The following is a 26,001-nucleotide window of genomic DNA, read 5'->3' as shown; positions in this document are numbered from 1 at the left end:
AAAGTAAATTTCCTGAAGCCTTCACTATCTATTTATAGCATTCCACTAGGGTTAGGTTTGAATTATTTGGCATTAAAATAATGAAAATATCAGTTTAAATTTCCTACAAAAGTGGCCGGCCCTATACAAGTGGATTTGGGCCTCACTTTTTTCAATTTTGCAGTTTTATCTTTTCTACATCTGATTTTCTCAAAAACGCCAATTTTCAAATTCAACCATTTAAATGTCAATTCTAACTATTTAATAACTATAAATAATTATTAAATAATATTGTCATTGATCATATTTATTAATTGAACCATACAAAGTATCATAATTAACAAATATGCCCCTAAAACTCTTTCTTTACAATTTCGCCCTTACTTAGTGAAAAATTCACAAATAGACATAGTCTAATTTGAGAATTATAATTGATTAATCAAAATTAATTACATGAGTCTTACAAGCAATATTATCTCAACTAGTGCGGGGACCATGGGTCTATATAACCGAGCTTCCAATAAGCAGATCAAGAATTTATAACCTAAATTCACTGACTTATTAATTCTTCGTTGAATCCACGCATAGAACTTAGAATTGCACTCTCAGTATATCGAATGCTCTATATGTTCCACCATATAGACACATCATTAGTTATCTATTGTTATAATCCTAATTTGATCAATGATCCTCCATATGAATGATCTACACTGTAAAGGGATTAGATTACCGTTACACCCTACAATGTATTTAATCCTTAAAACACTTAACCCCGTATAAATGATATTTCAGCTTATGTGAAATGAGATCTCCACCATTTATTTTCGTTTGGTCAAGCTCGAAGGTTATCATCCTTTACTTACTATTCGCCAGATAGAAGCTATAGATTCCATGTTTATGTTAGCGCTCCCACTCAATTGCACTACCGTGTTCCCAAAATGTACGTATCACCATGACCTAAAAGTAGGCTTAACTAACAAATCAAAGAACACGAATAGCCTCGCGAGATCGAGCCTAATCATAACAGTTAAGATCATTTGATCTAGGATCAACTAGGCGATATTGACTTGAATAGATATTACGGTAAGTTTAATAAATCTAAGTCAAAGTTCAATATCGGTCCCTTCCGATGCATACTCCATGCATCCAACCTGAGCTTTACTTTAACCAATGCTCTGGAAAGAACATAGCACTTCTCCAAATGCAAGTAAACTCTGTTGTAGATTATCATATCAGTAAAACCCTGTGTCTGATAAATCTAGGAAACTTTATTCACATAGTCATGTTTACTTTCCAATGTGTTGACAACACAATAAACAGGATCAATTATGTGAAAAGGGTTTCAGATGAATTCATACATTATGTACATATAATCATGAAATAAATCATGTGAACCATGCAACATTAAATGTTATTTCTGATCTATATTAATAAGTAATTTTGATTATATTGAAATGAGTTTTATTTAGAGCATAAACCCAACAATATTATATATTTAAATGTACAACCAGTACATATAATAAGTTATTTCTTATCACTTTCATAACTAGATAAAAGGTATACATCTAGGTACATACAAAGATATTTTACTACTCAAAGTAGCAATTGTATGTAAGACTTCTTCAGGAAGCTTTTAAAATAATCATTTTGTGATTCTTTATCACTTTGATTATATTAGATCACTCACAAATATTAGTAAATTATATATCCACTTTTGGGAATATGCAAACTGAATTATATAGTAACTATATATATACATATCATGTACCAACAATAGTTTGAAACTACTGATTTCAAGAAATAATAAAATATGTATATATTAATTTGCTTTTGGCATTACAATATATGTGAAATTTATATTCTTTGAAATAGAATTTCATGTCTATTCATTCTCTTCAGGGAATGATATTTAAATATTCTAAATGTACAATCAATTTGTACAATTCACACTTATTCAATAATCAAATATACTTTTATCTTGATTATAAGTGTGTCCGTACTACAGGTACGCGACTACTATTATTCAATTCTACACATGATATATAGATTTCATGCACTTTGATTGTGTGTGGTATCTCATCTTTTGGTTGTTTCCACTTTTTTCTGGAAATATTTGAGTAGTAAATAATGTCATTGATTATTTAAAATCATTACATTCACTTCGGGGAATGACGTTGAACAAGTAGAACATTATTATAAATTTCTTAAAAATTTATTACTTGTTCATCCATAAAAATATAAGAAATTATTCAACAATTTCTTTTACGATATTTATTCAAAGAATAAATAAATGCAATTTTGCATAGTCTCCAAGATGTATGCAAAATTTAATCTTTAATATATGTCAGATTCAATAATTTCTAACATTGCAAGTAATAATAATGTATAATAACATGACTAATACGAGGAATCTTTAAAAGTAATTGACTTCAATTCGTATCATTCTCTGCAGGGAATGATGAATAATAAATACATGCTCATGTATTTAATTAACATTAGTCATGCTCATTGTTATTGTTATTCTTATACTTTGATGTTTCAATGCAATTTTCTTAACATTCTTTTTGGGTATTCAAAACCCACTATAAAATTGCATCAATAATAATCATTTTTAATGATTAAATACAATCATTTTTTTTTTGACAAATATAAAACATTTACTTCAGGAAATGTTTGTCAAAATCTATATCGATATTAGATTACTTTTCATTGTCCTCAAAGAATACAAGAACATATATATAAATATGTACTCATTTCTTTCATTATATATCCATCAACTATATAATGAATATTACGTTTGCATAATCTTCAGGATATATGCAAGATTTTATTGAGGACGCATCATCATCAGGATATATGCAATATTTTATCGAGGATGCATAATCTTCAGGATATATGCAATATTTTATCGATGATGAATAATCTTTAGGATATATGTAATATTTTATCGATGATGCATAATCTTTAGGATATATGCAATATTTTATCGATGATACATAATCTTCTGGATATATGTATAATTTATATAGATTTTCTCTATCATATCATAAGCACACATATATTGTAAATATTATGAATGATAAGAACATAATATATATATATATATGAAATCAATAATAAATATATAAAAACATATACATACATATATAATATATAGATATATAGATAAAAAGAAAAAAAAACCAAATGATTCTTGAAATTGTTTCAGTCAGAGGAATTTATATATAAATATATATTTAGTGTATTTTAACTTTGAAACAATTCAAAAACTTTAACAAGATACTTACATTGAGACTTGGGCAGAGACTCATGCTTGAAGCTTGGACAGAGACTCGTATTGATAACGTGTTATAAAATAATATAAAATAGATGAGAAGAAAGAAGAAGAAGAAGAAGAGAGAAAAAGAAAGTGAATGAGAATTTCTCAGTTGTTTATTGGTGAACCCCTATTTATATAAATACAAGAGTGAGATATTAAGAAACTAAGAAAAAGGGAAAGAAAAAGAGGAATGTTAATTACAATTAATGGTAATAAATAAAAAATTTAGACATCCACATAATTATTAATATTTATAACAATATCTTAATTTTTTTTGGCAACTTTTATGCAACCTCAGGTGACGAATGGTTTGTTTCCATGAGTTGGGAAGCTGGTGTGAGTGCCTATTCCTTCCAATGCTAACAGAATGTTGATGTAAAAAAAATCTTATTTTTATTAACAATCGTAATATTTCTAAAGATTCACTCAGAAAACTGACTTTTTATCTCCAAAAAAACTATCAAAAACCATGTCCAGCAAGTTAAAATCTGCACTAGTAAACCAACATGGAGAAAAACAAATGTTTCTCTCTAGAGTAATAAATTTAAGCTACAATACAGGGAACTTCATGTATTCTGCCCATTCTATGAACAAGCATCCTGGCATTGGAAGTCGAAAAGAAATTCCCAGAATAACTTCACAAGAAATTGTGTTATTTTATAGTAACGCCCCACTAAACAGCCAAACTATAGGATTCATACAATGAATTTACCAGCAGACTTATCGTACTGATATTTATACTTAACTTTAGCTCTGATAGTTCGTTCTATTATTACTAAAAAAAAGGTGAATCAGTTCTTGGCCTTAATAGAGTTGTTTTCCTTGATCCTTGCTCGGTTGTCCAGCTTCACAAAACGTTTGAGATCTTCGTAAGGGAGAGTTTCAACATTCCTCCTGCGCAATTCACTCAAAGCAGGGCGCTTATCAATCAGATGGAATAGCCAATCCGGATATTCAGAATCTGCCAATACTTTTGGATCAGCTCCTTCTTTGAGAATATTTGCCCCAACTACAGTTGAAGATTTCACTTCTTTACTAAGAATGGATGCTTTTGGCGCATCTCCAGCCGCACCACCTTTGGCTCCCTTCTTTTTGGCTCCTGCTGCAAACGTTCGCCGGAAAACTGAACTCACTTCGTCATTGCCAACTATTCGACTCCTAAACAACCTAGCATGATTCATTGCCATAATTCTGCTCCTGCAACATCACAAAGCTGAGCTAAAGGCTCTAAATAGGCACTAGATTTTGGTAACACACAAAGTTTGTTCTTCTCATAAACAATTCTCAGTCTAAGTCAATTAAGAAAAGATATAAATATATATAAATTTATATATTACTAAGAATTATACATGGTCATGTTTGAACTGAAATTTAATCTTCCTCAATGCTTTTAAAAATATAATAAAGCAATGTCAATTCATTATCCAGAAATAAAACAGAATCGCTGCCATCTATCTGTCAAGTTCTTGATGCCTACCATGTTTAATCAAATTTCTAGGCCCAACCTTTTCTTAGGAGCCAAACAATCAAATCAGTATACAGAAGAAAGGGAAGAAGAGTGAAGTAGAACAGGAACATAAGGAAATCCAAAAGGCCTCAGATAAAGAAATGAATTGGAATATGGATTACACAGGAATGAATAATCATATAAACACGCATCCAATTAACATTTTATGTTTCACAATATTAATGTCTTTCATCTTGGAAATTATCATCACTTACCACCAAATTTGAAAATGGCAACAAATTCGCTCTCTATGATTTGAATAAACAATCTTTTATGATTTAATCTCAATTATGGTTTACTAATCTAGCAACCTAAGCCCCAACATCAAAAGGGGTTTTTACAGACGCATATGATCACACAAAAGCTTCACTTTTTATCTCTTCTTATTGAACCGCTGCATTGGGTTTCTCAGGTTAACCCGCATGTCAAATTCTAACAGGAATGCTGAAGAGATGCAAATGAATAAACCGTAATTGTTCTAAACTTCTCTAAACAGGTTATTAGTTCAATGAAGTATTGTCCATCTTGGTTCAAAACTTCTCTAAACACGTAATTAATTGGTAACTATTCAATTAACCATTGCCAATTTTGCTTCTCCTATTAAAATACCGGATAAATTTTGAAGCTACAAATTATCTCTCCAATCAACAACAGAACACTGTTCCAAGTATTTTTTTTGTCACTACGAGTAATTAAAATCATTAAAATTCAAATTTCCTAGAAATACCATAAATTAGATTATATTTGGAGAGAAGTATCTCTATGTCATCAAACACTTCATCACCCCAAGACATATAATTATCCCAAACTTAAACACAGTACTGAAATAAAATATATGTAGGAACCAATACCATACAAATGGGATTCACATGAAAGAAACAGAATATTTTTATCGAACCAAAATCAGAAAATTATGAAAGTCTCTTTGTCCTTGGCCCGTAAGATTGAGAACAAGATGTCGGAACCATCCAGACTAGAACAAAAGCTCGTACATATTCATATAATAACGTTTCAAATGATACTACATACAGCTAAACATTATAAACTAACTATGACAAAACTAAACATTCATATCTCTGTAAAATGCCAATGTAGAACTCTATACAAAACAAGAGAATCACTTCGAGAAAACCCAAACAATCATACAAAGTTTAAATGGTCTCACTGTATTTAATACTCATTAGCAGCTTCAAAACAGTAACTACAGTACCTGTTGTGAGCGAAGTAATTGTTTATCCGGGCAACGATTGAAATGGAATTCCTCCCCTCCGATTTCCGATCAGTAAGGACCGGTGATGGGTTACTGACAGAAGCGAAGAAAGCCGAAAAGGCCCAATAGAGGGATTGAGTAACAGAGAGAGAAGAGAGCCAAGGAATTATGCGATACTTTGGATGAAACCCTAATAAATACGGCTATAGTTTTGGGTTTGCTATCATAATTGGGCTAACCCAAAGAATACAACATACCCACACAATGATACACAATTACAAACTTAATTGCAAAAGCCAAAAAATTTGGAGTGGTAAAAGTTGATAATTTTACTGCCACACCGATATTTTTATAATTTTTTTTTTTTTTTATGACTTTGTTTGGCAACAAAGAAACCGTATTGGTGCAAATGTAGTTGTTTCAGCAAGAACTCTACTTGATCAATACAAATTCGCTCAAAAAAGAAAGGGTTTTTCTTTGTCTCCGTTGATTGATGGGGACCGTGTGCTTGAGCGTTGGACTGCACCTGCTATATATAAGATCAAAGTTAATGTTGATGGCACTTCGTTTGAGCGAGAAGGTCAGTTTGGTTTTGGTTGTGTGGCTCGAGATTCTAGCGGTAATTTGGTAGAAGCTTACACGATGGGAAAGGTGGGGCTAGTGCAACCTGAAATAGCTGAAATAATTGGCATCAAAGAAGCTTTAAGCTGGATTGACCGTCATTCGTAGGGACAAGTGATTTTGGAAACTGATAGCTTAGTTTGTGTTCAAGCCGTGCAAAGCCAAATTACTTTGTCATCCTCTTTTAGTTTTTTAGTTCATGATGTTCGTACTCTTCTCTTATCCTTAAATAATATTGAGTTGTCTTTTGTCAAACGATCTGCAAACAAGTTAACTCATACTTTAGCCAGGGATTCTTGTTTCTCTACAGGTCGTGTGCTTCAGTTAGAGGATCGTTCCAACGTAGGGCGTTCTATTGTTATTAACGAATGCTAGTTAATAAAATTGCTAAGTTTTATTCAAAAAAAAAAAAAAACAACAATAAAACAACTAAAAAATAACAATAGAATAACAGTAAAAATTTAACACAGTATATAGTATAAAAAATACATAATATCTCTTTTATTTATCAATTAACCAAATCTACCTCTAATTTATAATGAAAATACTTCTTTTTATATGCACTGTGCCCAAAATACCTTGACATAAGGGAGTCACATAGAGAGTATATTGAAGTGACGGGAGAAAAATTAATAAAGTGCTTAAAAAAAATAAAAATGATAGACTTGAAAAAAGAGTAAAATAAAAAAGGACAATATAAAATGGATATAGAGTCTAATTTCCTAAAAAAAAAAATAGTATATGATATAAAAACCTCAAAATATTATAAAAAGAATATTAAAATAATTAATATTTTTGCCTCGTAAACTTATGACACTACGTTACTACCAAATAATGCCTCAAATATATCCTATCATGCCCTTTTAAAATATAACCTTTGTAGCAATGTGTCCTTTCTTGTGTTAAATTTTATTATCAAAAATTAAGGGTAAATTGCAGCATAAATATGTAATGTTTCAGATTTTATACACTTAAATACTTTATGTTTATTTTTGGAGGAAAAAATACCTAATGTTACAATTCTCTTACACCGTTACTACCACTTTCGCTAACTCATAAATATGGACACGTAAAGGGTTCATATGCAATATATTTATTTTTACTTTATTTTAAAAGTTAATATTTTTCATATCAGAAACTAAATGCTACTTGTTTCAAAAAAAAAAAAAAAACTGTTCTCATAACAATTTTCACATGATATTGACACTTCAATTCGATAATCATGTTCCATATATACTGCACTGGTTCACTCAACTATGGTAATTTTGTATTCTATCTCTCTTATTTTTTTTAAACAAATAGTATTTAGTTTTTGATATTAAGAATATTAAATTTTAAAATAAAATAAATAAATGTAATGTATTTTTGTCATCCACGTGTCTATATTTATGGAAGTGGCAGTAAGGGTGTAAGAGAATTGTAACATTATGTATTTTTGCCTCTAAAAATAAATATTAGGTATTTAAGTGTATAAAATGTGAAACATTAAGTATTTATGCTGCAGTTTACTTAAAAATTAATGTAGTTAATCAATTGAATACTCTCATGCCTTTTTACTTTTAACATTAATTAAAGGCTAATTAGGATTTTTGCCCCCTGAACTTTGACATGTACCAAATCCTGCCCCCTGAATTTTTCAGGTCATTGAAAATGCCCCCTGAACTATTGAGATTGTTGGATTTAAGGACTTTTGTCTAATTTTATTCAATTTTAATATTTCAATGATTGTTTATGTACTAAACCATGTTCCCCAGACTTTGATATCTACCAAATCATGCCCTTCGAACTTTGACATGCACTAAATTATGCCCCCTGAACTTTCATCCATGTTAGACCTTTTTACTAAAATTAGAAAAAAAAAATCCTTAAATCCAACAATCTCAATAGTTTAAGGGGCATTTTTAATGACCTTAAAAGTTCAGGGGACATGATTTGGTACATGTCAAAGTTCAAGGGGTAAAAATCCTAATTAGCCTTAATTAAAATAATAATAATAAAAGAATTACACCATTGTAAAGCTAAAATTTATCAAATAGGGTATTTTTTTCTATTGTGTTCTTCATCAATAGAAATTATAAAAGAAAAATTCTCATTCAATATATTAAACTATTCTATTCTATTCTTCCTTTTTCAAATATTGACTGAAGTATTTTTTTTATTATTATTGACTAGTGGGTTTTATAGCCTTTTAGATTAGTAATTTTATTTTAGATTTTTTTCACAGGGTATTATTATTGAGTGATGGGTTTTATAGCTTTTTAATTTTTTGACAATAAAATTTAACACAAAGTTTTTTTTCAGTTTTAACTAAAAAAAGTAATAATATTACAAAAATACTTTTAACTGGTCAAACAAATAAATACACAACCCAAATAAAAAAAATTATATAAATACCACTTACACACACACCTTCAACCCAGGATCCATGCTTCTTGGACAATCATCGCTCAACCACGCAGCAACCCAACGCAATTGAAACGAAAATTCAACCAAATTGATAACCACCATTAATTCCGGCAACTTCACCTAAGAAGATGACCAAAAACAATCAAAACAGGGGCTGTTTCGAATTCATGAAAAAAATGTAGAAAAACTACTACGAAACTAAAATTCAAGCATAAATCTAGTTTAATTTGCATAAAACTAATGTCCTAACTTCAATTTTCAGATCCATGAAATACAAATCTCAAAAAGTTGAACTGGAGTTCCCAAACAATCTAACTCAAGTATAATCCAAAAAAAATTACATCAATACTATAGTAAAATGTTTATCCTCGTGTATTATTGTTATTTTCTAAATTTTTAATGGTGAATTTGTTCATATTATCATAAAGGGACATGTAGATAGAGTTACGTATGTAGAAACATTGTTATGATTTTTAATATTTCATAACAATTGCATTACAGTTGCATAAACATTTTGCTAACAGTTATTTTGTCTGACTGAAACCTTCGGCCAACCACCCAGCAACTTTCGTCTGATTGAAACCTTCGTCTGATGCAACATTCGGCCAACCATCCAGTAATCTTTGTTTGATTGAAACCTTCCTCTTATACAACCTTCGGCCAACCACCCAACAACCATCTTGTGTAAGTGATAGTGTAAGAAGTATTTTAGCAATTAAAAGCACATAAAATATATAAATGTTATTCATACCTTATGGAGGTATTTTTATAAAGGGTAAATTGCGGCATAAATACCTAATATTTCAAATTTTAAATAATTAAATACCTAATGTTTATTTTTGGAGGAAAAAATACCTAATGTTACAATTCTCTTACACCGATACTACTATTTTCGTTAACTCATAAATATAAACATGTGGAGGGTTCAAATGCATTACATTTATTTTTATTTTATTTTAAAACTTAATATTCTTAATATTAGAAACTAAATGCTACTTTTTTCAAAAAAAAAAAAAAAACCAATTCTCATAAAAATTTTCACATGATATTGGACTTCAATTCGATAATCATGTTCCATATACTGCACTGGTTCACTTAGCTATGGTAATTTAGTATTGCATCTCTTTTTCTTTTTAAACAAGTACTATTTAGTTTTTTATATTAAGAATATTAAATTTTAAAATAAAATAAATAAATGTAATGCATTTGAGCCCTCCACGTGTCTATATTTATGATAAGTTAACGGAATTGGTAGTAACAATGAAAGATAATTGTAACATTAGGTATTTTTGCATCCAAAAATAAACATTAGGTATTTAAGTGTATAAAATCTAAAACATTAGATATTCATGCAGCAATTTACCTTTTTATAAATAAAGTGTCAATTTATATTTTTCATGTAATAATTTCGATGTTTTTGAAAGCATTTATTATTTATATATATAAATATATTCAGAACTAAAGTTGAGAGAGTGCATACTTTTTTTTTTTTTGGTAAGGGAGACAAAAAGGAAACTAAATATGCTTTTATTATGATTTGAACTCTTAATCTCTAGAAAAAGTATGAGACAGTCTAACCAACATGCCAAAGCTATTATTATGTTTATATTTTATCACCTTTAATTCCAAATATATGCTCTAAGAAACTAAAATACACATATATATTTTCTCAATTTTTTAGGAGATAGTATTATAACCATCATTGTTATATTTTTTAACCTATAAAAGCAAGTTACCAACAGGTAATAATTATTTGTTAAAAATTAAATTAATTATAATTAAATATTTTTTAAAATAATTAATTTTTAATTTAACTATTTAACAAGACTCTTTTTAGCAATTAATATTTGTAAACAACTTTATTTTTATATTTAAATTCCTTTTATAATTTTTTTAATAATTTTTTTAACAGTTAAACTATTTAACTATAATATTTATAATAAAATTCTATTTTTACACATTTTAAAATAAACTTTTGAATAATTAATTTTTTTTTTTAAAAAAATCACATCTAACTATTTTTTTGCAACAACCGCTTGACCCATCTTCCCTCCTTATGAGGAAAAAAAATCTCCAATTTTAAAAATTAGAGTTTCAGTCTGTCCCAACCTAAAATTGTCACGACCCGAGCCCAAGGCCGTAGTAGATTTGTAATATCCATAACTTGGGTGGTCAAAGGTCACACTTTGACCCTTGTAGGAAGATAAAGCTTATAAATGATTCTTTTATTTATAACACAAAATACTAATTTAAAATAACTGGATTAACTCCTATATTAATAAAAAAATATTAGTAACAAAATGAGGACCACTCATCAATATAAAAGAACAATAATATCCCCACAGTTATGTAATCACCAAATAGATAGATTTAATAAGTCAATAAAATACCAAAATAATACCTAGCATCCATCATTCCTCATTTCTAACTAGTACATAGCTAATTTAAGTCATCCAGACCATCCATTTTAGCTTAATTACAAAATCAGTTTCATTAAAAGATTTAAGAGTAGAATAAGACTAAACTAATAACAACTTCTTTTTCCAACGGTACCATTCTCATCCACTAGCGTCAAACTGAGTTCCTGGAATGGGAGAAAATAGGGGGTGAGCTTATAAAGCCCAGTAGTTAAACAACTAACATCAAAGGACCCTTGATTTAATAAAATTCCTGCATGGTTAGCTTAGTAAAAATAAAATATCTCATCACCAGTATCAAAATGTATAAACAAAGTAGAGAGACCACAAAGAATCACAAAATCAAGCATCAAATGCATATCACACCGTCCACTAGACCCCTATCTCTCAATATCAATCATAGAAAACGACATCCAAAACTGGGTAGTCGCATCTGATATCCACCATAAATACCGGGGCTCAGATTTAATTCACTCCCTGTACAGATTCTAGGTCTTTCACTTACAGGTGAGTGCACACCTGATCTACATATGATGACAGAGAGACTAGGTCCTGAAACAACAATATGCACCGAACATGACCAACATGGCTCTCATCAGTATAACCAAAGCAGGCAAAGAATAAGCATAACAAACGAACAATTCCTTTTTATTTTCTAGAAAATTCGGTAGCATAACAGCTGTATTTTGAATAAACCCAAAAATCATAACCTGCATAAATATTTGTACAAAAATATATATGGTAATCAGTGCCCCAAAACAGTCCAGAAAATATGCAGATTAAGTTTCCAATTTTTCAAACAATTTGTAAATCATAAAAATTGGAATATGTGCAATGTTATACAACACATATAAAAATCAAGTCCAATAATCAAGTTGAGTCCCTACCTCTCCTGAGTCGTTAAACTTTTTCCAAAAGACGATCTTAAGCTCTTAAGTCCCGAGCTCCAATTGTTTAGTCCAATCTTACATATTACTCTCACCTATACCATCAAATGGTTAAATAATTATTATCATCGCATTCTACATTCAAAACCGAGTCCAACGACATATAATATGACTATATTAAAATTTAGGGTTCCGAAACCTCACCTAAGCGGTGCACATTAATAATCAGTGGCGGTAAAAATCGGTGTCTGGAAATGTCGCCGAAAATAGGGGTAGTGTATGTTAAAATGACCACCCCGATGAGTAGATCACACCCATGCCAACCGTTTGTCAAAACGGTACACGGTGTCGCTGAAAAGTTGTTGGAAAGGGGCGGAGCTACAAAAATGTCACCAGTTGAAGTAGCGAACCGGGCAAAATAGTTTAGAGTAGGTTGTTCTTATCGACGAGCTGAGTTTAGTGGTGAAAACGTCTCGTCAAACGGACGCCGGAGGTCACCGAAAAATCCGTTCAAAGTTTGTACCACCAAACTTTGACTTGCGATCCCAAGCTAACGGCGGCGAAAGGAGTGGCGCCGCTTGGGGGTGAGGTCGCCGGCACCTGGGGTTCCGATTTGTCTGGCGCGTGGGACCGAGCGGTGGCCGGAGGTGGGTCGCCGGAGTTTGGTGGTTATGGAGTTTGTGGGTTTTCTTTCTTGTGTTTGAAGAGAGAGAAAAAGAGAGATAGGTAGAGAGAGAGGGGGGCGAAGGGGTCTGTTATTGTATATATTATTTTTTTGTTATACATACATATATATTATTATTTAATTATTATTTTATATATATATACATATTTGACTCGGTCAAAACCGAATCTTTACAAAAATCATGTGAATTTTCTACTTCGATACAATCTCCTACATCTCTCCCACGAACCCATTCCTCCAATCCACCACTACACAAAAAAAAGCTACTTTTAGTGACATCTTTTTAGCCACAACATAATTTTTTTTTGTAACTTAATATGACTTTTAGTCACAACAAAAAATTACTTGTGACAAAAACATACTATTTAGATACAAGTAGTCACTAATTTACTATTCACAGCAAGTACTGTGACTAAAAATATATTTAATCACAACAAATTATAATTTTTGTGACAAATACTTTTAGGCACAGATCTTTTAGTCATAACATAGGAATGGATATTTATAATTAGTCACAATTTTTTTTTTTACTTTTAGTCATAAATTTTGTTGTAACTAAAAATAAGATTTTCTGTAGCGCACCAGCTACAGTTAGATTTCTCTTTAGTTTTTAGTGAATTGATTACTATTTTCTTACTATTATGCTTATTTGTAAAAAAAAAAAAAAACTAACAATCTCGATTGATTGATAATCTACTTAGTTATTTTTTTTTTATCAATCTCTAGATTGATGAAGATAATTTCAACAAGCAAAAATAGTTAACTAATTTTTAATTTTATAATTGTTATTACATTTTAAAATTATTTTTTAATTTAATTTTCATTTTTCTTTTAAAAATTCTAAATAACTTGAACCAATTTGGAAATGACACATTGGCACTTAAATGTATTGAAAATAAGATAGAGTGTAAAATTACCTCTAACTAGAGGTCATTCTTTCTAATTTTATTAAATAAAGTGATGTGTGTAATAATTTTAAATACAAAGAGTTTTGTTACAAATATTTCGATTATTTAAGTTCAAAAAAAAATTGCTAATACATTTTTATTAGGTAACTAATTGCATAAAATTAATTAATAGTTATTAGTAATTTAATTTTAAAAATAATTAATTTTTATTAAGATTTTATAAGGATATAAAGTATTGGGTTACAAGTTATTTATTATTTTTTTTTTCTTTTAATTTCTAAATTATCACAACCATTCAATAATAATTTAATAGCTAAAAATATATGTGACTATGTACATTAATAAAATCTCCTCCATATATATAAATATATTTATATTCTTTATTCTATTTTTAGATATAAATATTTATCTTTTAATACTTGTCATTTTATATATATATAGGAATATGATTTTGTTCCGTGATGTACTTTCACGGAATGTACTCCGTGGTACATTAGATGGGTCTTAGGGTACATTAAATAAGTGTCAGGGTACGTTTCTACTTTTTAACCCTAATTACCCCTAGATCAATCTCAACTGTCAGATCAAATAACTCCCTCATCTGACGGCTGTCGTACATCACGGATTACAATCCGTGAAAGTACAATAACAAGACAAAATCATATCCCTATATATATAAATTTATGTTTAATGTTAACTCTTTTTTTTCTCTCATAAATTAGTGTCAATTACTTTTTTTTGTGCTTCACTAAAATACCATATCACCAATTAAATAGTTAAATATAACAAAAAGTAATATAAGGGGCACGTTTCTATAGTTGTATTATGTTCAAATGTATTTTTTTACAAGTTGCATATTATATGGACATCATTTGATAGTGTCACAAATTTAGGAAACAAAAATACTAATAATTTGAGATATTATATTAATGACAAGATTTTTTTTAATATCTTCATCTTGAGATCTTCCTATTTTGATGGAAGAATTCCAAATGAAAATTGATATGTAATTATAAATTAGGCCAATAAATTTTTTATATCTCTCTTTAGTGCGAGTTCCTGTTTTGATACTTTTAATTTGATACATAAAATCTATATGTATAATATTTATGTATTATTTTTTTATTATTGTTAGGTTGTAAGATTTTGTTCTATTATTGTAAAGTTGTTAGTTATGATTATTTTGTGAGTTAACAAAAAAAAAATTGAATTTGAGAAATGTTAGAGGATTATTGGTCTTTATAAAAAGTCTAATGAAGATATAGAGATCATATTTGTTGACTCGGAAATTTAGACACAGATCTTTGAGCCATACCCGCTCCCTAAATTAACGAGAATAAAATATGAGTTAAGTATAAGTAGAGAGAAACAATAATTTATTGTAATTTACTTCCTGTATCACAACAGTGATGGACTTACGTCTACTTCGAGTTTTATTTTTCACGAGATGGATTACAAAAAAATGGTGAAGTCTGGATGCTTTAATTTCTAGAGAGAGAAACTAGAGAGAGATACTCTGACCTTATGGCTACTTTTCTCAACTTAAAAAATGAGCTAGTGGAGTTCTCTTTTTATAGGTGAAGGAGGTCCTATTAAATGGGAATAAAATTATCCAAGGTATAGAAAATACATTTATGCTATTTTTGACCGTAGATGATGATCTAACGGTCAAAATTAACTTACGGAGTTAATTGTTAATTTTTGGAGTTTGAGGCGCGCTGGAGGGACTTGCTCCGGGTAAGTTACAACTTAAATTCGTAACTCCCTTGGGGGTAAAATTTAGAGTCGATAATTTCATAATTGTGATTGAAGTGTGAGATATAACTTGATATAACATTGAAATAGCAAAACGCAAGTTTAATCGCATCAATTAGATATTGAGTGAGTTATGAATTTTACTGAAGGTTGTTTTGGACCAAGCGCCCAGGTTGACATCCCAGTGCCCAGATTGACATGTGATGTCAACTTGGATGCTGGGTGAGTGGGAAAATATGCTAGGGATATAGTTTTTGATGCCTAAGTGACATTTTGACATCATTTAGTCCATTTATGTGTTCTAGCGAAGCTAGTCACCAATTCTCAGGCATATTGCTACTTTGAAGAAACAAGAGACTTGAAACTACTCGATTTCTGAGTTAATCAACTTGTTAGAAAAGTAAAATATGAAGTTGTGAAATTGACTCTTCTGAATTCATGGCTCTCAGTTTTTATGAAAAATTAGAAGAACGGTCAAGACAGAATAAGAATAAGATAAGCAAAATCCAGTACACCAAGCCATTTGTTAACTTGGGTGATGAATGCTTATTTTAGAGCTTCTAGGATGTTGTTTTTGTACTTCCAAGGTTCTGGAACTTGAGGACAAGGTCTCCTAATCCATTTTTTTTTACCATTTTGGAGAGAATGCTTGGAGCAGAATTGATGAGGGTCCAATCAAAGTTCACTGCAAAGACTAGAATGATTCACATGCTTGGATTCTGATTTCAGAAATGCTGCAAGAGGATGCTGAATTCCTAATCTCAATTGATGGGTGCAGATATGTTAAGGAAGTGGCAAACATGTTCCTTCTTTGGCCTAAATACCTAATTGCAACATCTGAGGTAACTTTTGTTATAAATTAATTATTAATGATGTGGAGTTTGAATATTTTAAATATTCAACTATAGTGAAGTAAGTTCTGCAAATATATGTGTTGTAGTGGGATGGATGAATAAATAATTGTTATATCTAAGTTATTTGTCATTATATAGGCATGTTTAAATTTTTGGGAGCATTAATTTACAGCTGTTATGCTGCCGAAAATTAGGTAGAATTAGGATAAAATTTGATAAATTATGGTGTGTTTTGTATAGGGTCCACTCGCTCAACCACCATCTCAAGACGTGATGTATCGAAGGGGATAGGTCCCATGCCTTCTCCACAAGGCGGTGCTGACGAAGAAGATGAATTATTCTCACGAAAGGTCATGGCTTTAACCCCTAAGTCACTAAAATAGATGGTTGCTGAACTTCTAAGAATCAAAGATAAACGTGATATAATCACAATTCCAGTGCCCTGAGGATTCATAGCACAGCGTCTCTAGATCACGTTATCTGAAGAGGATTTGCAACAGGTTGCATTGTGTGACTTCATCGGCAACTAGGGAATGTTGTTTGGAATGATGTATACTTTTCTTTAATCTAATTAAACTTATATACCAAATTCTAGTGAAATTATTATTAGACACTAATACTTAGCAATTTAATGCAGGCACATCTGGGAGAGCATAAAAGATTTGAGAAAAAATTTTAAGTTTTACGACCCAGAGCTTCTCGCGGTGAATGGTATTGTTAACACAAATTTTCGTTAACTAAAATTGAGCCTCACAATTTTAATCTCACATAGAAAAAGTAAAAGCTATCAAAATAAAGAATATGAACACTGGGTTTTTTACGTGGTTTTGAAGTTAAAATTCTGCATAGTTCACGAGTCAATCTTATTCAGATTTCTGAGTATTTTTCAGGGCTTCTTTCATATGAGTTTTTTTTGTCCCCCTTCTTGATCTTGTCTGTCACTATTTATAATTACATAGTGGGCAGTAATTTACAAAAGTTGACAATAATCGGTACAGCAATTATTCCCTCAAATCATGGGATTTGATTACAAATCAAGCTAGGTAAATGAGGCTTTTATAATTCGCACAGCTGTGAGTATCCCGCTTTTATTGGGCCGAGATGAACGCGTAATTAAAGATATATGGTAAACCTTATCCCATATGGATGTCTCGCTAAGGATGGAGCCAAGTTAACTTTGATGTCGAGCAGTCGCTTGTTATCTGACTTCCCGAGACTAATATTGTTTTAACTCTAATAACTATATTTTCTAGTATCGAGATGATCTTCCTCACATGCACACCATCTTCCAGCAAGATAAACGCCTCGTTGTCTATTATCTTGACTCGCCAAACTATCTACACTTAGTTTGTATATCGTGTAATATACGCTAAGTGTTTTTATTGTTATCATTTCTCTTTCACGCAGCGAGGTTGAGGCCTCGTCATGCACACATGCACCCACATGGTTTCTTATCGATACATAAGTTAGCAGTTTGTACGTTTCTATCTCCCAAAAGGCTATTTAGCCAGTCGAGTTATAAACATACTCTACGAATTATGTTTCCAACAAGTTGTTCCATGCTAAATGTACTTTTGTTTGCGTGTTTGAGTTCTTCGTTCTTCCTAGCTCGACACGTGTCTTCCTCTGATGTGCTTACCAAATTTTGGGTATAATAATTGCCCCTTAAAAAGTTCTTTTTAATTAAAAAGAGTTTTTTAATGATTACAAAGGGTATTTCCGTCATGTTCCTCTTTTTTGAAAAGACGCATATCCTCTAATTTTGGCGGTTGTGCGGTTTCGAGGTACATCAGAATTAAATGACCATCTTTTCCACTTCTGCTTTGAATTTCTTCCATAGGATCAAATCTTTCTCTGATCTAACGAAGCCACTATCACAGGTATAAAGTAAGAAAAATAGGCGACGGTTAAAAACCGTTGCTAATGTGGACTTTCCGGCAATTTAAAATTGTCCCCTATAATACAGGGAACGATTTAAAACAGTCATCTATACCCTGTTATAGGCGACAGTTTTAAACCGTCGGGAATGTAAGAAAAAAAAGAGAAAAAAAAATACAGATTTTTCTACCATTTTTCCTATTTTTTTCTTCATTAGTTTTATAATTTTACCTAAATTAAAATAAAATAACAAATTAATTTTATTATAATAACAGTTAACTTTAAGACACATCAAATTTATACAATAACAAAATAAATATATATAATAAATAAAAAAGTATATAAATAAATAAATAAATATATTTATACCGAGATCAGAGAGAGAGAGAAAGAGAGAGAGGGAGACGGACGTGAGGTGGTACGGTGGTGGTTCGACGTATGAGATGGAGATGAGAGGGACACTGACGGGAGGTGGTGGTGGTCCGATAGAGAGACAAGAAGAAAGGGAGATCGAGAGAGGGAGGAAGACGGCGAGAGAGGAGGGTGATGGTGCGGAGGCATGGGTGGGGTTTTGGAGAGTTAAGATTTTTGTTTTAGGGTGTGGAAAATGGAGAAGAAATAAGTGAGAAGAAATAGGTGGGCATGTGGGAAATAGAAAAGAAGTAGGTGGGTACATGGGAAATGTGGCGAGAAGTAGGTAACGATTTTTTATTAGGCACTTATACCCAACAATTTAAAGCTGTCGCCTATAGTATAGGTGACGGTTTATAAGGGCAAAACTGTCGGGTATAAGGACCCAATAAATTCACGAATTCCAATTAAAAATGTCACCTATTCCTGTAATTACTGTTATAAACTGTCAAGAATACGAATTTTTCTCGACGATTTTAAACAGTTACTGAATTTTTTTTAGCGATGGTCCCCTAAAAATAGCATTTTTAGGACCGTCGCAGATTTTGACTTTTGTAATAGTGTCAGCATATAAGTGTTAAACCTTAAGTTCCATTTCCTAGGTGCCTACTTGATGCCATAAAGAGACTTCTTGAGTAGACATACCTCATTTTGATTCCCATTGTCAAAGCTCTCAGGCTGTTGCGTATAGATTTCCTCTTCTAATTCACCATGTAAGAAAGCTGTTCTTACATTCATTTGTTCAATTTCTAGGTCCGTGCTTGCTGCCTTTGCCATCATGGCTCTGATTGAAGCTTGCTTGACCACTGAAAAGAAAATCTCATTGTAATCGATGCCTTCTTTTTGAGTGAACCCCTTGACAACTAACCTTGCCTTGAATTTGTTAGGTTCATTCCCTGAACCTTCTATATGCTTGAAAAGCCATTTACATCCTACCAGCTTGAGAACTCTTATTTCTTCACAACAATCCAGGTTCTATTCTTCCTAAGAGACCGCATCTCTTCTTGAATGGCCTGCAGCCATGCTGCAGCATCTTTACTTCACATGTGAAAGCTAATGTGTTCTGAACTATCAACCTCTTCTACAATCATAAGTGCATATGCAATGAATTTAGCATAACCAAAACGATCAAGGGCTTTTCTCTATCTTCTCTCTCTCTCTCTCTCTCTCTCTCTCTCTCTCTCTCTCTCTCTCTCTCTCTCTCTCTCTCTCTCTATCTCTAACTAATTGAAAGTTGGTTAGTTCCTGCTGATCTTCATTATCTTCCCCTTTTGTTGTCTCAGTTCCATCTGGAACAACATTAGTTGGTGATGTAAGAGCAACATGCTCCACCTCAATCTGGACATCCTCATCTTATACAGCTTCACTGTCTTTGGAAGTGCTCTTGGTTTTTATGGCCATTTCATCTTCCTTGAAAATAACATCTCTACTAATCAACCACTTCTTGAATCCAGGTTCTAAACACTGCACTCTATATTCGTTAACCCCTTGATGGTAGCCTAGAAACATGCATCTCAATGCTCTAGGTTGCAACTTATCTTGTCTAACATGCACAAATATAGTACATCCAAACACTTTCAAGTGATCTAAATTTGAGGGTTTACCTGTCTATAACTCTTGTGGGGTCTTAAAATTGTTTGGCACAGAGGGTGATCTATTGATTAGGTAACATGCTATTTTAAGAGCTTCTCCCCAAAAGGTTCTATCCAAACCAGCTCCTAATAACATGCATCTAACCCTCTCCATCAATGTTCTATTCATCCTCTCAGCAACACAATTTTGCTGAGGGGTTTTGATCACAGTTCTATGTCTCTTGATTCCCATTTCCTCACATAATCCCTTGAACTCATTTGAGCAGTACTCAAGACCATTGTCAGTTCTTAGTACCTTGATTTGATTCCCAGACTGGTTTTCTAGTAGGCTCTTCCATATATCAAAGGTTCCTAGAGCCTCATCTTTGCTTTTCAACAAATAAACCCACACTTTCCTGATGTAGTCATCAATTATACTCATAAAGTAGTGTGATCCACCTTTGGTTGGAATCTTAGATGGCTCCCAAAGGTCAGAATGGAAATAAGCTAACCATTCTGTGGTGGTGTGTTCTGCCTTGCTGAACTTCAATCTGCAAGCCTTCCCCAAAACACATTCATCAAAGAATTCAAGTCTTTCTATTAGCTACTCTTTGAACAGTCCTTGCCTATTCATTTCCTCAAGTCTCTTCTGACTTACATGCCCCAATCTAAGGTGCCATAGACTTGCTTGACTGTGTTTAGTTGAGTCCATAACAAGTGTTGCACAACCTGTTATTGTCTTTCCATCCATGAAATACAATTCATTACTCAACCTTACTCTCATCACAGTTTTTGTGCCTTGTACAATTTTCATTACACCTTCCTCAACTTTGATAACATACCCCAGTTTATCAAACATACCAATAGAGAGAAGATTTCTTTTGAGATCTGGAACATATCTGACCTGCTGCAAGGTCTTCATGACTTCATCATGATTCTTTTACAAGATTGTTCCCACACCTTTGATCTCAAATACTTTGTTGTTCCCAAGAAGAACTATGCCCCCATGACTCTCTAAAAGAGTCCTAAACAATTCTTTTTTTAGTGTCATATAAAATGAACAACCTGAATCTAGAATCCAATCTCCACCTAAATATGATCTAGACATCACAAGTGCATCAGATGACACTGCAAGTGCATCAGATGACTCATAGCTATCAGCAACATTAGTAACTCCATGCTTCCTAGACTTGTGATGATTTCTCTCTTTAGTTTAACCTTCAAAGCCAAATAATAATCTCTAAAGTGGTCTTCCTTCTTGCAAGAATAACATTGCTTTCCTGCAGCTCCATTAGAGCTTGGCCCTCCAGTGGAGTTTCTAGAAACGGATCTTGAATGATTACCTTTGTAGCCATTTGAGTTCTGATTTCCCTTATATTCCCTCTTGGGGAATTTTCCCTTAACAATGAGTAATCCTTCCCCATTGAACTCATCTTTCTCATCTCCTTTTTTCTAAATTTCTTTAGAATTCAATGCAGCCTTAACCTCTATCATAGTTAGAGTTTCTTTGCCATACAAGATTGTATCAATAAAGTGCTCATACATCTTGGGAAGTGAACCCATCATTATTATAGCCTGGTCTTCATCATCAATCAATTTTCATCCCAAGATTATTCATATCAAGAATGATTCTGTTATCATCATCTAGATGATAACAGAATGATTGAGGAGGATTGATATCAAGATTATTGATGATAACAGAATGATTGATGATAACAGAATGATTGATGATTCTGTTATCATCAATCAATTTTCATCCCAAGATTATTCATATCAAGAATGATTTTGTTATCATCATCTAGATGATTTCTCAATTCCTTTGACTCATTTATTCAAAGTGTGTACAACTTCTTCTTGAGATACAACTTATTTATAAGAGATTTTTTTATGTAGATTGATGCGAACTTGTTCCAAAGACCCAAGGACTTGTGTTCATCTGAAACTTCCCTCTAAACCTCATCACCAAGATTGAGGAGGATGGCACTATGTGCTTTGGCTTCAATCTCAAGTTTCTTCTTGTATTCTTCAATTAATTTCATGGCTTCATCATCAAGTGCCTCATAGATCCCTTCGTGAAATAGAAAGGCCTTGATTTTGATTCTCCGTAGACTAAAATCATTCAAACCATTGAACTTATCCATCTCAAATCTTGCTGAAGCCATTCAAACCAGTTCTTGATTACTTGAATCTAGTTCTTGAAAGTTCAAGTTTGATTCTTGAAATGTTGAAGATGAGTCTTAATTGGTTGAATGTGATTCTTGAACTCTAAACCCTGAGCTCTGATACAATTTGTGGTGAATTCTCACCCTCAAAACAGGTTGTTACAATAGTAACAATATTCAAGAATGTTGGAATATATTTTACCAGGACCTAGATTTACTAACAAGTATGTTTTTAACATCTTAAATATGAACTTATAAAACAATGAAAATTAAACACATATAAAGTATGAGAAACCTTACATTGGTTGCAGCAAAATTAAATGACTCCTTCTGCTCAGATCTCTAACCCTTGTTCCTTTCTGTCGCAGAGTATAATCAAGATCTGAGCCCAACACTCCTTCAGTTGTTTGGATTCTTCACAATCTTACACATTATGATTGAGGACTAACATGCTATGGGTGGGAATGCACTCAATCACTAAGTCTTGAATTTTAATGTGAAGAAGACTATATGATTTTGAAATTAGAAGAGAGAAAAGAAGAAGAAGAAGTCTCAAACTCTCTAGTTGTTTGACAAGATGAAAACTAGGTTTAGAGTCATTAGTTGGATAATGAGACCATTCTTTTCTTTTTATACTAATTCACTTAGGGTTAGGATTGAATTATATGAAAAAAATAATAAAAAAATAGCCAAAAATAGAGATAAGTGGCCGGCCATATGCTTAGTAGCAACTCTAATCTTCTTAAATCCTTGTTGATTGAAGCTTTAAAGACATTCGTGTACATATTAAACCGAGTTCCAACAAAGGCAGTCTCAAAAACTCCTTTTGAATTATGGAAAGGTTGGAAACCAAGTTCAAATCATGTACGCATTTGGGGATGTTCATCTGAAGTCAGAATATATAATCCACAAGAGAAGAAATTCGACCCAAGGACCATAAGCGAATTCTTTATAGGGTACGCTAAAAAGTCTAAAGGTTACAAGTTTTATTGTCCATCTCATAGCACAAGAATTGTGGAATCAAAGAATGCAAAATTTCGTAAGAATGCCTTGATTAGTGGAAGTGATCAATTAAGGGACTTAGGTCCTGAGAAATATCCTTCAGAACCTTCCACTTCAAAAGCAAGATTGATAATGGTCAACACTCCTGTAGTTCAAACGAATGTTGAACAACCATTACCAATCATTAAAGATCCACAAGTTGGTAATGATAATCTAGTATATCAAGATGTTCAAGAGTTGCTTGCAACTATTGAACAACCTGCTGAACCAGCTGCTGCTCCCCAAAAGCCTGTTGGTGAAGTCTTAAGAAGATCTAATAGACCTGTCAAACCAAGGACTTACAAAGGCTATGTTGTGTATTTATTAGAATCTGATATTAGAATTGGAAATAATCCAGAAACATTTTTACAAGCTATGAACAGTAGAGAATCAAAACTGTGGTACAATGCCATGGATGATGAAATGAATTTTATGAAGTGCAACAAAATCTGGGAACTTATAATGTTGCCTCTGTTGGAAGTTATTTTACCAGGATCTTAGATCTACTCACAAGTATGTTGATTTAACAACCTAAATATGAGCTTCTAAAACGATAGGAAATTAAACACATAAGAGTATCAGAAATCTTACAGTGATTGCAGCGGAATATATGTCTCCTCCCACTCAGATCTCTAACCCTTGATTCCTTTCTGTAGCAGAGTATAATCAAGATCTGAGCCCGATAGTCCTTCTTTGTTGTTTCTGAATTCTACACAGCCTTCCTCACTATGATTGAGGTATTACTTGATGTGTGTGGGCACTACTCTAGCACTTATACATTTCGAAACAGTGAAGGAAGAGAGAGAGAGAGGGTGGCGGCTCAGAGAGAATTTTCTGAGAGAAAATTCTTTCAGAATAATATTGTGAAAAGGTTGTACAGTTGTGTTCAACTCTGAAGCCTTTGCCTTCTATTTATAGAAGACCACCAAGGGCTATGATTGACATTTGGAATTGAAAAAATCAAAGAGAAAAGGAAGCTAAGTGGCCGGCCTAGGCATTGTGGAAACAAGGCTTGCCACATTTCCAACTTTCCTTTCCCTACACTGATAGTTTCCTGTTTTGTCAAAAACTGCCAATTCCTTTGTTCAACCACATAAATGTCAAATCTAATTATTTAATAATTAAAATTAATTATCAAATAATATATTGTCATTTATTTTATTAATAATGAAACTAATTAAAGTATCCTAATTAATAAATATGCCCTTCAAAATCTCTATTTACTGTTTTGCCCTTAATAAGTGATAAATTTTCAAATAGACAAGTCTATCTTGAGAATTTTTAATTGATTAATTAAAATCAATTAAATGAGTCTTACAAGTAATATCATCTCAACTAGTGAGGGGACCATGAGTCTATATATCCGAGCTTCCAATAAGCAGATCTAGAATTTACCACTTAAATTCACTGACTTATTAATTCTTCATTGAATCCACACATAGAACTCAGAATTGCACTCTCAGTATATAGAATGCTCTATATGTTCCACCATATAGACACATTATTAGTTATCCATTGTTATAATCCTAATGTGATCAATGATCCTCTATATGGATGATTTACACTGTAAAGGGACTAAATTACTGTAACACCCTACAATGTATTTTATCCTTAAAACACTTAACCCTGTATAAATGATATTCCAACTAAGTGAAATGAGTACTCAATCATTTATCTCGTTTGGTTAAGCTCGAAGGAAATCACCCTTTGCTTACTATTCGCCAGATAGAAGCTATAGATTCCATATTTATGTTAGCGCTCCCACTCAATCGTACTACCGTGTTCCCAAAATGTATGTATTGCCCAGACTAAAGATTAGGCTTAACTAACAAATCAAAGAACACGAATAATACTCTTGAAATTGAGCCTAACCATATCAGGATTTCGATCATGTGATCTAGGATCAACTTATGATATTGAATTGAATAGATATTTACGATAAGTTTCAAAATCTAATTCAAAGTTCAATATCGGTCCATTCCAATGCATACTCCATGCATCCAACCTGAGCTTTACTTTAACCTATGTTCTGGAAAGAACATAACATTTCTCCAAATGTAAGTAAACTCTGTTGTAGATTGTCATATCAGTAAAACCCAGTGTTCTGATAAATCTAGGAATACTTTATTCACATAGTCATGTTTATTTTCCACTGTGTTGACAACACAATAAACATGATCAAGTATGTGAAAAGGGGTTTGGATGAATTTATAAATCAAATAGACAAGCAATTGATTAAGTGAACCAAAACATACACAAGTGAATGAAAAATTACTTCTGTTACTTTATTGATATTGAATAATCTGGATTACATTGAAACAGAGTTTTATTTAGGGCATAAAACCCAACAAACTCCCACTTGCACTAATATAAAACAAATCAGTACATTT

At 31.9% G+C, this 26,001-nt stretch overlaps 1 protein-coding gene across 3 annotated transcripts; it reads right to left on the bottom strand.

The window, feature by feature from the left end:
* Positions 1-3,768: 3,768 nt before the first annotated feature.
* Positions 3,769-6,277, bottom strand: LOC115694776 (uncharacterized). Of its 3 annotated transcripts, none has more exons than XM_030621864.2 (2): positions 6,016-6,277; positions 3,769-4,495 (listed from the first exon to the last, which is right to left on the bottom strand). In XM_030621864.2, the coding sequence occupies exon 2, from the start codon at positions 4,483-4,485 to the stop codon at positions 4,090-4,092; it is 396 nt and encodes a 131-aa protein (XP_030477724.1). In that variant the 5' UTR covers positions 4,486-4,495; positions 6,016-6,277; the 3' UTR covers positions 3,769-4,089. The 3 variants fall into 3 exon arrangements, with proteins under 3 accessions (XP_030477724.1, XP_030477725.1, XP_060973110.1); XM_030621865.2 differs by having other exon boundaries at positions 3,769-4,511; positions 6,016-6,247; XM_061117127.1 differs by having other exon boundaries at positions 3,769-4,489; positions 6,016-6,246.
* Between the last annotated feature and the right edge of the window lie 19,724 nt (positions 6,278-26,001).

This window comes from Cannabis sativa, chromosome 6, assembly GCF_029168945.1.
Source record: "Cannabis sativa cultivar Pink pepper isolate KNU-18-1 chromosome 6, ASM2916894v1, whole genome shotgun sequence".
Taxonomy (NCBI): Eukaryota; Viridiplantae; Streptophyta; class Magnoliopsida; order Rosales; family Cannabaceae; genus Cannabis; species Cannabis sativa.
The sequence above is the reverse complement of the archived record's forward strand: the minus strand, read 5'-3'. Positions and strand labels throughout refer to the sequence as shown.

Coding starts and splice junctions, on each gene's coding strand:
- LOC115694776 (XM_030621864.2), bottom strand. CDS start 4,485: ATGGCAATGAATCATGCTAGGTTGTTTAGGAGTCGAATAGTTGGCAAT.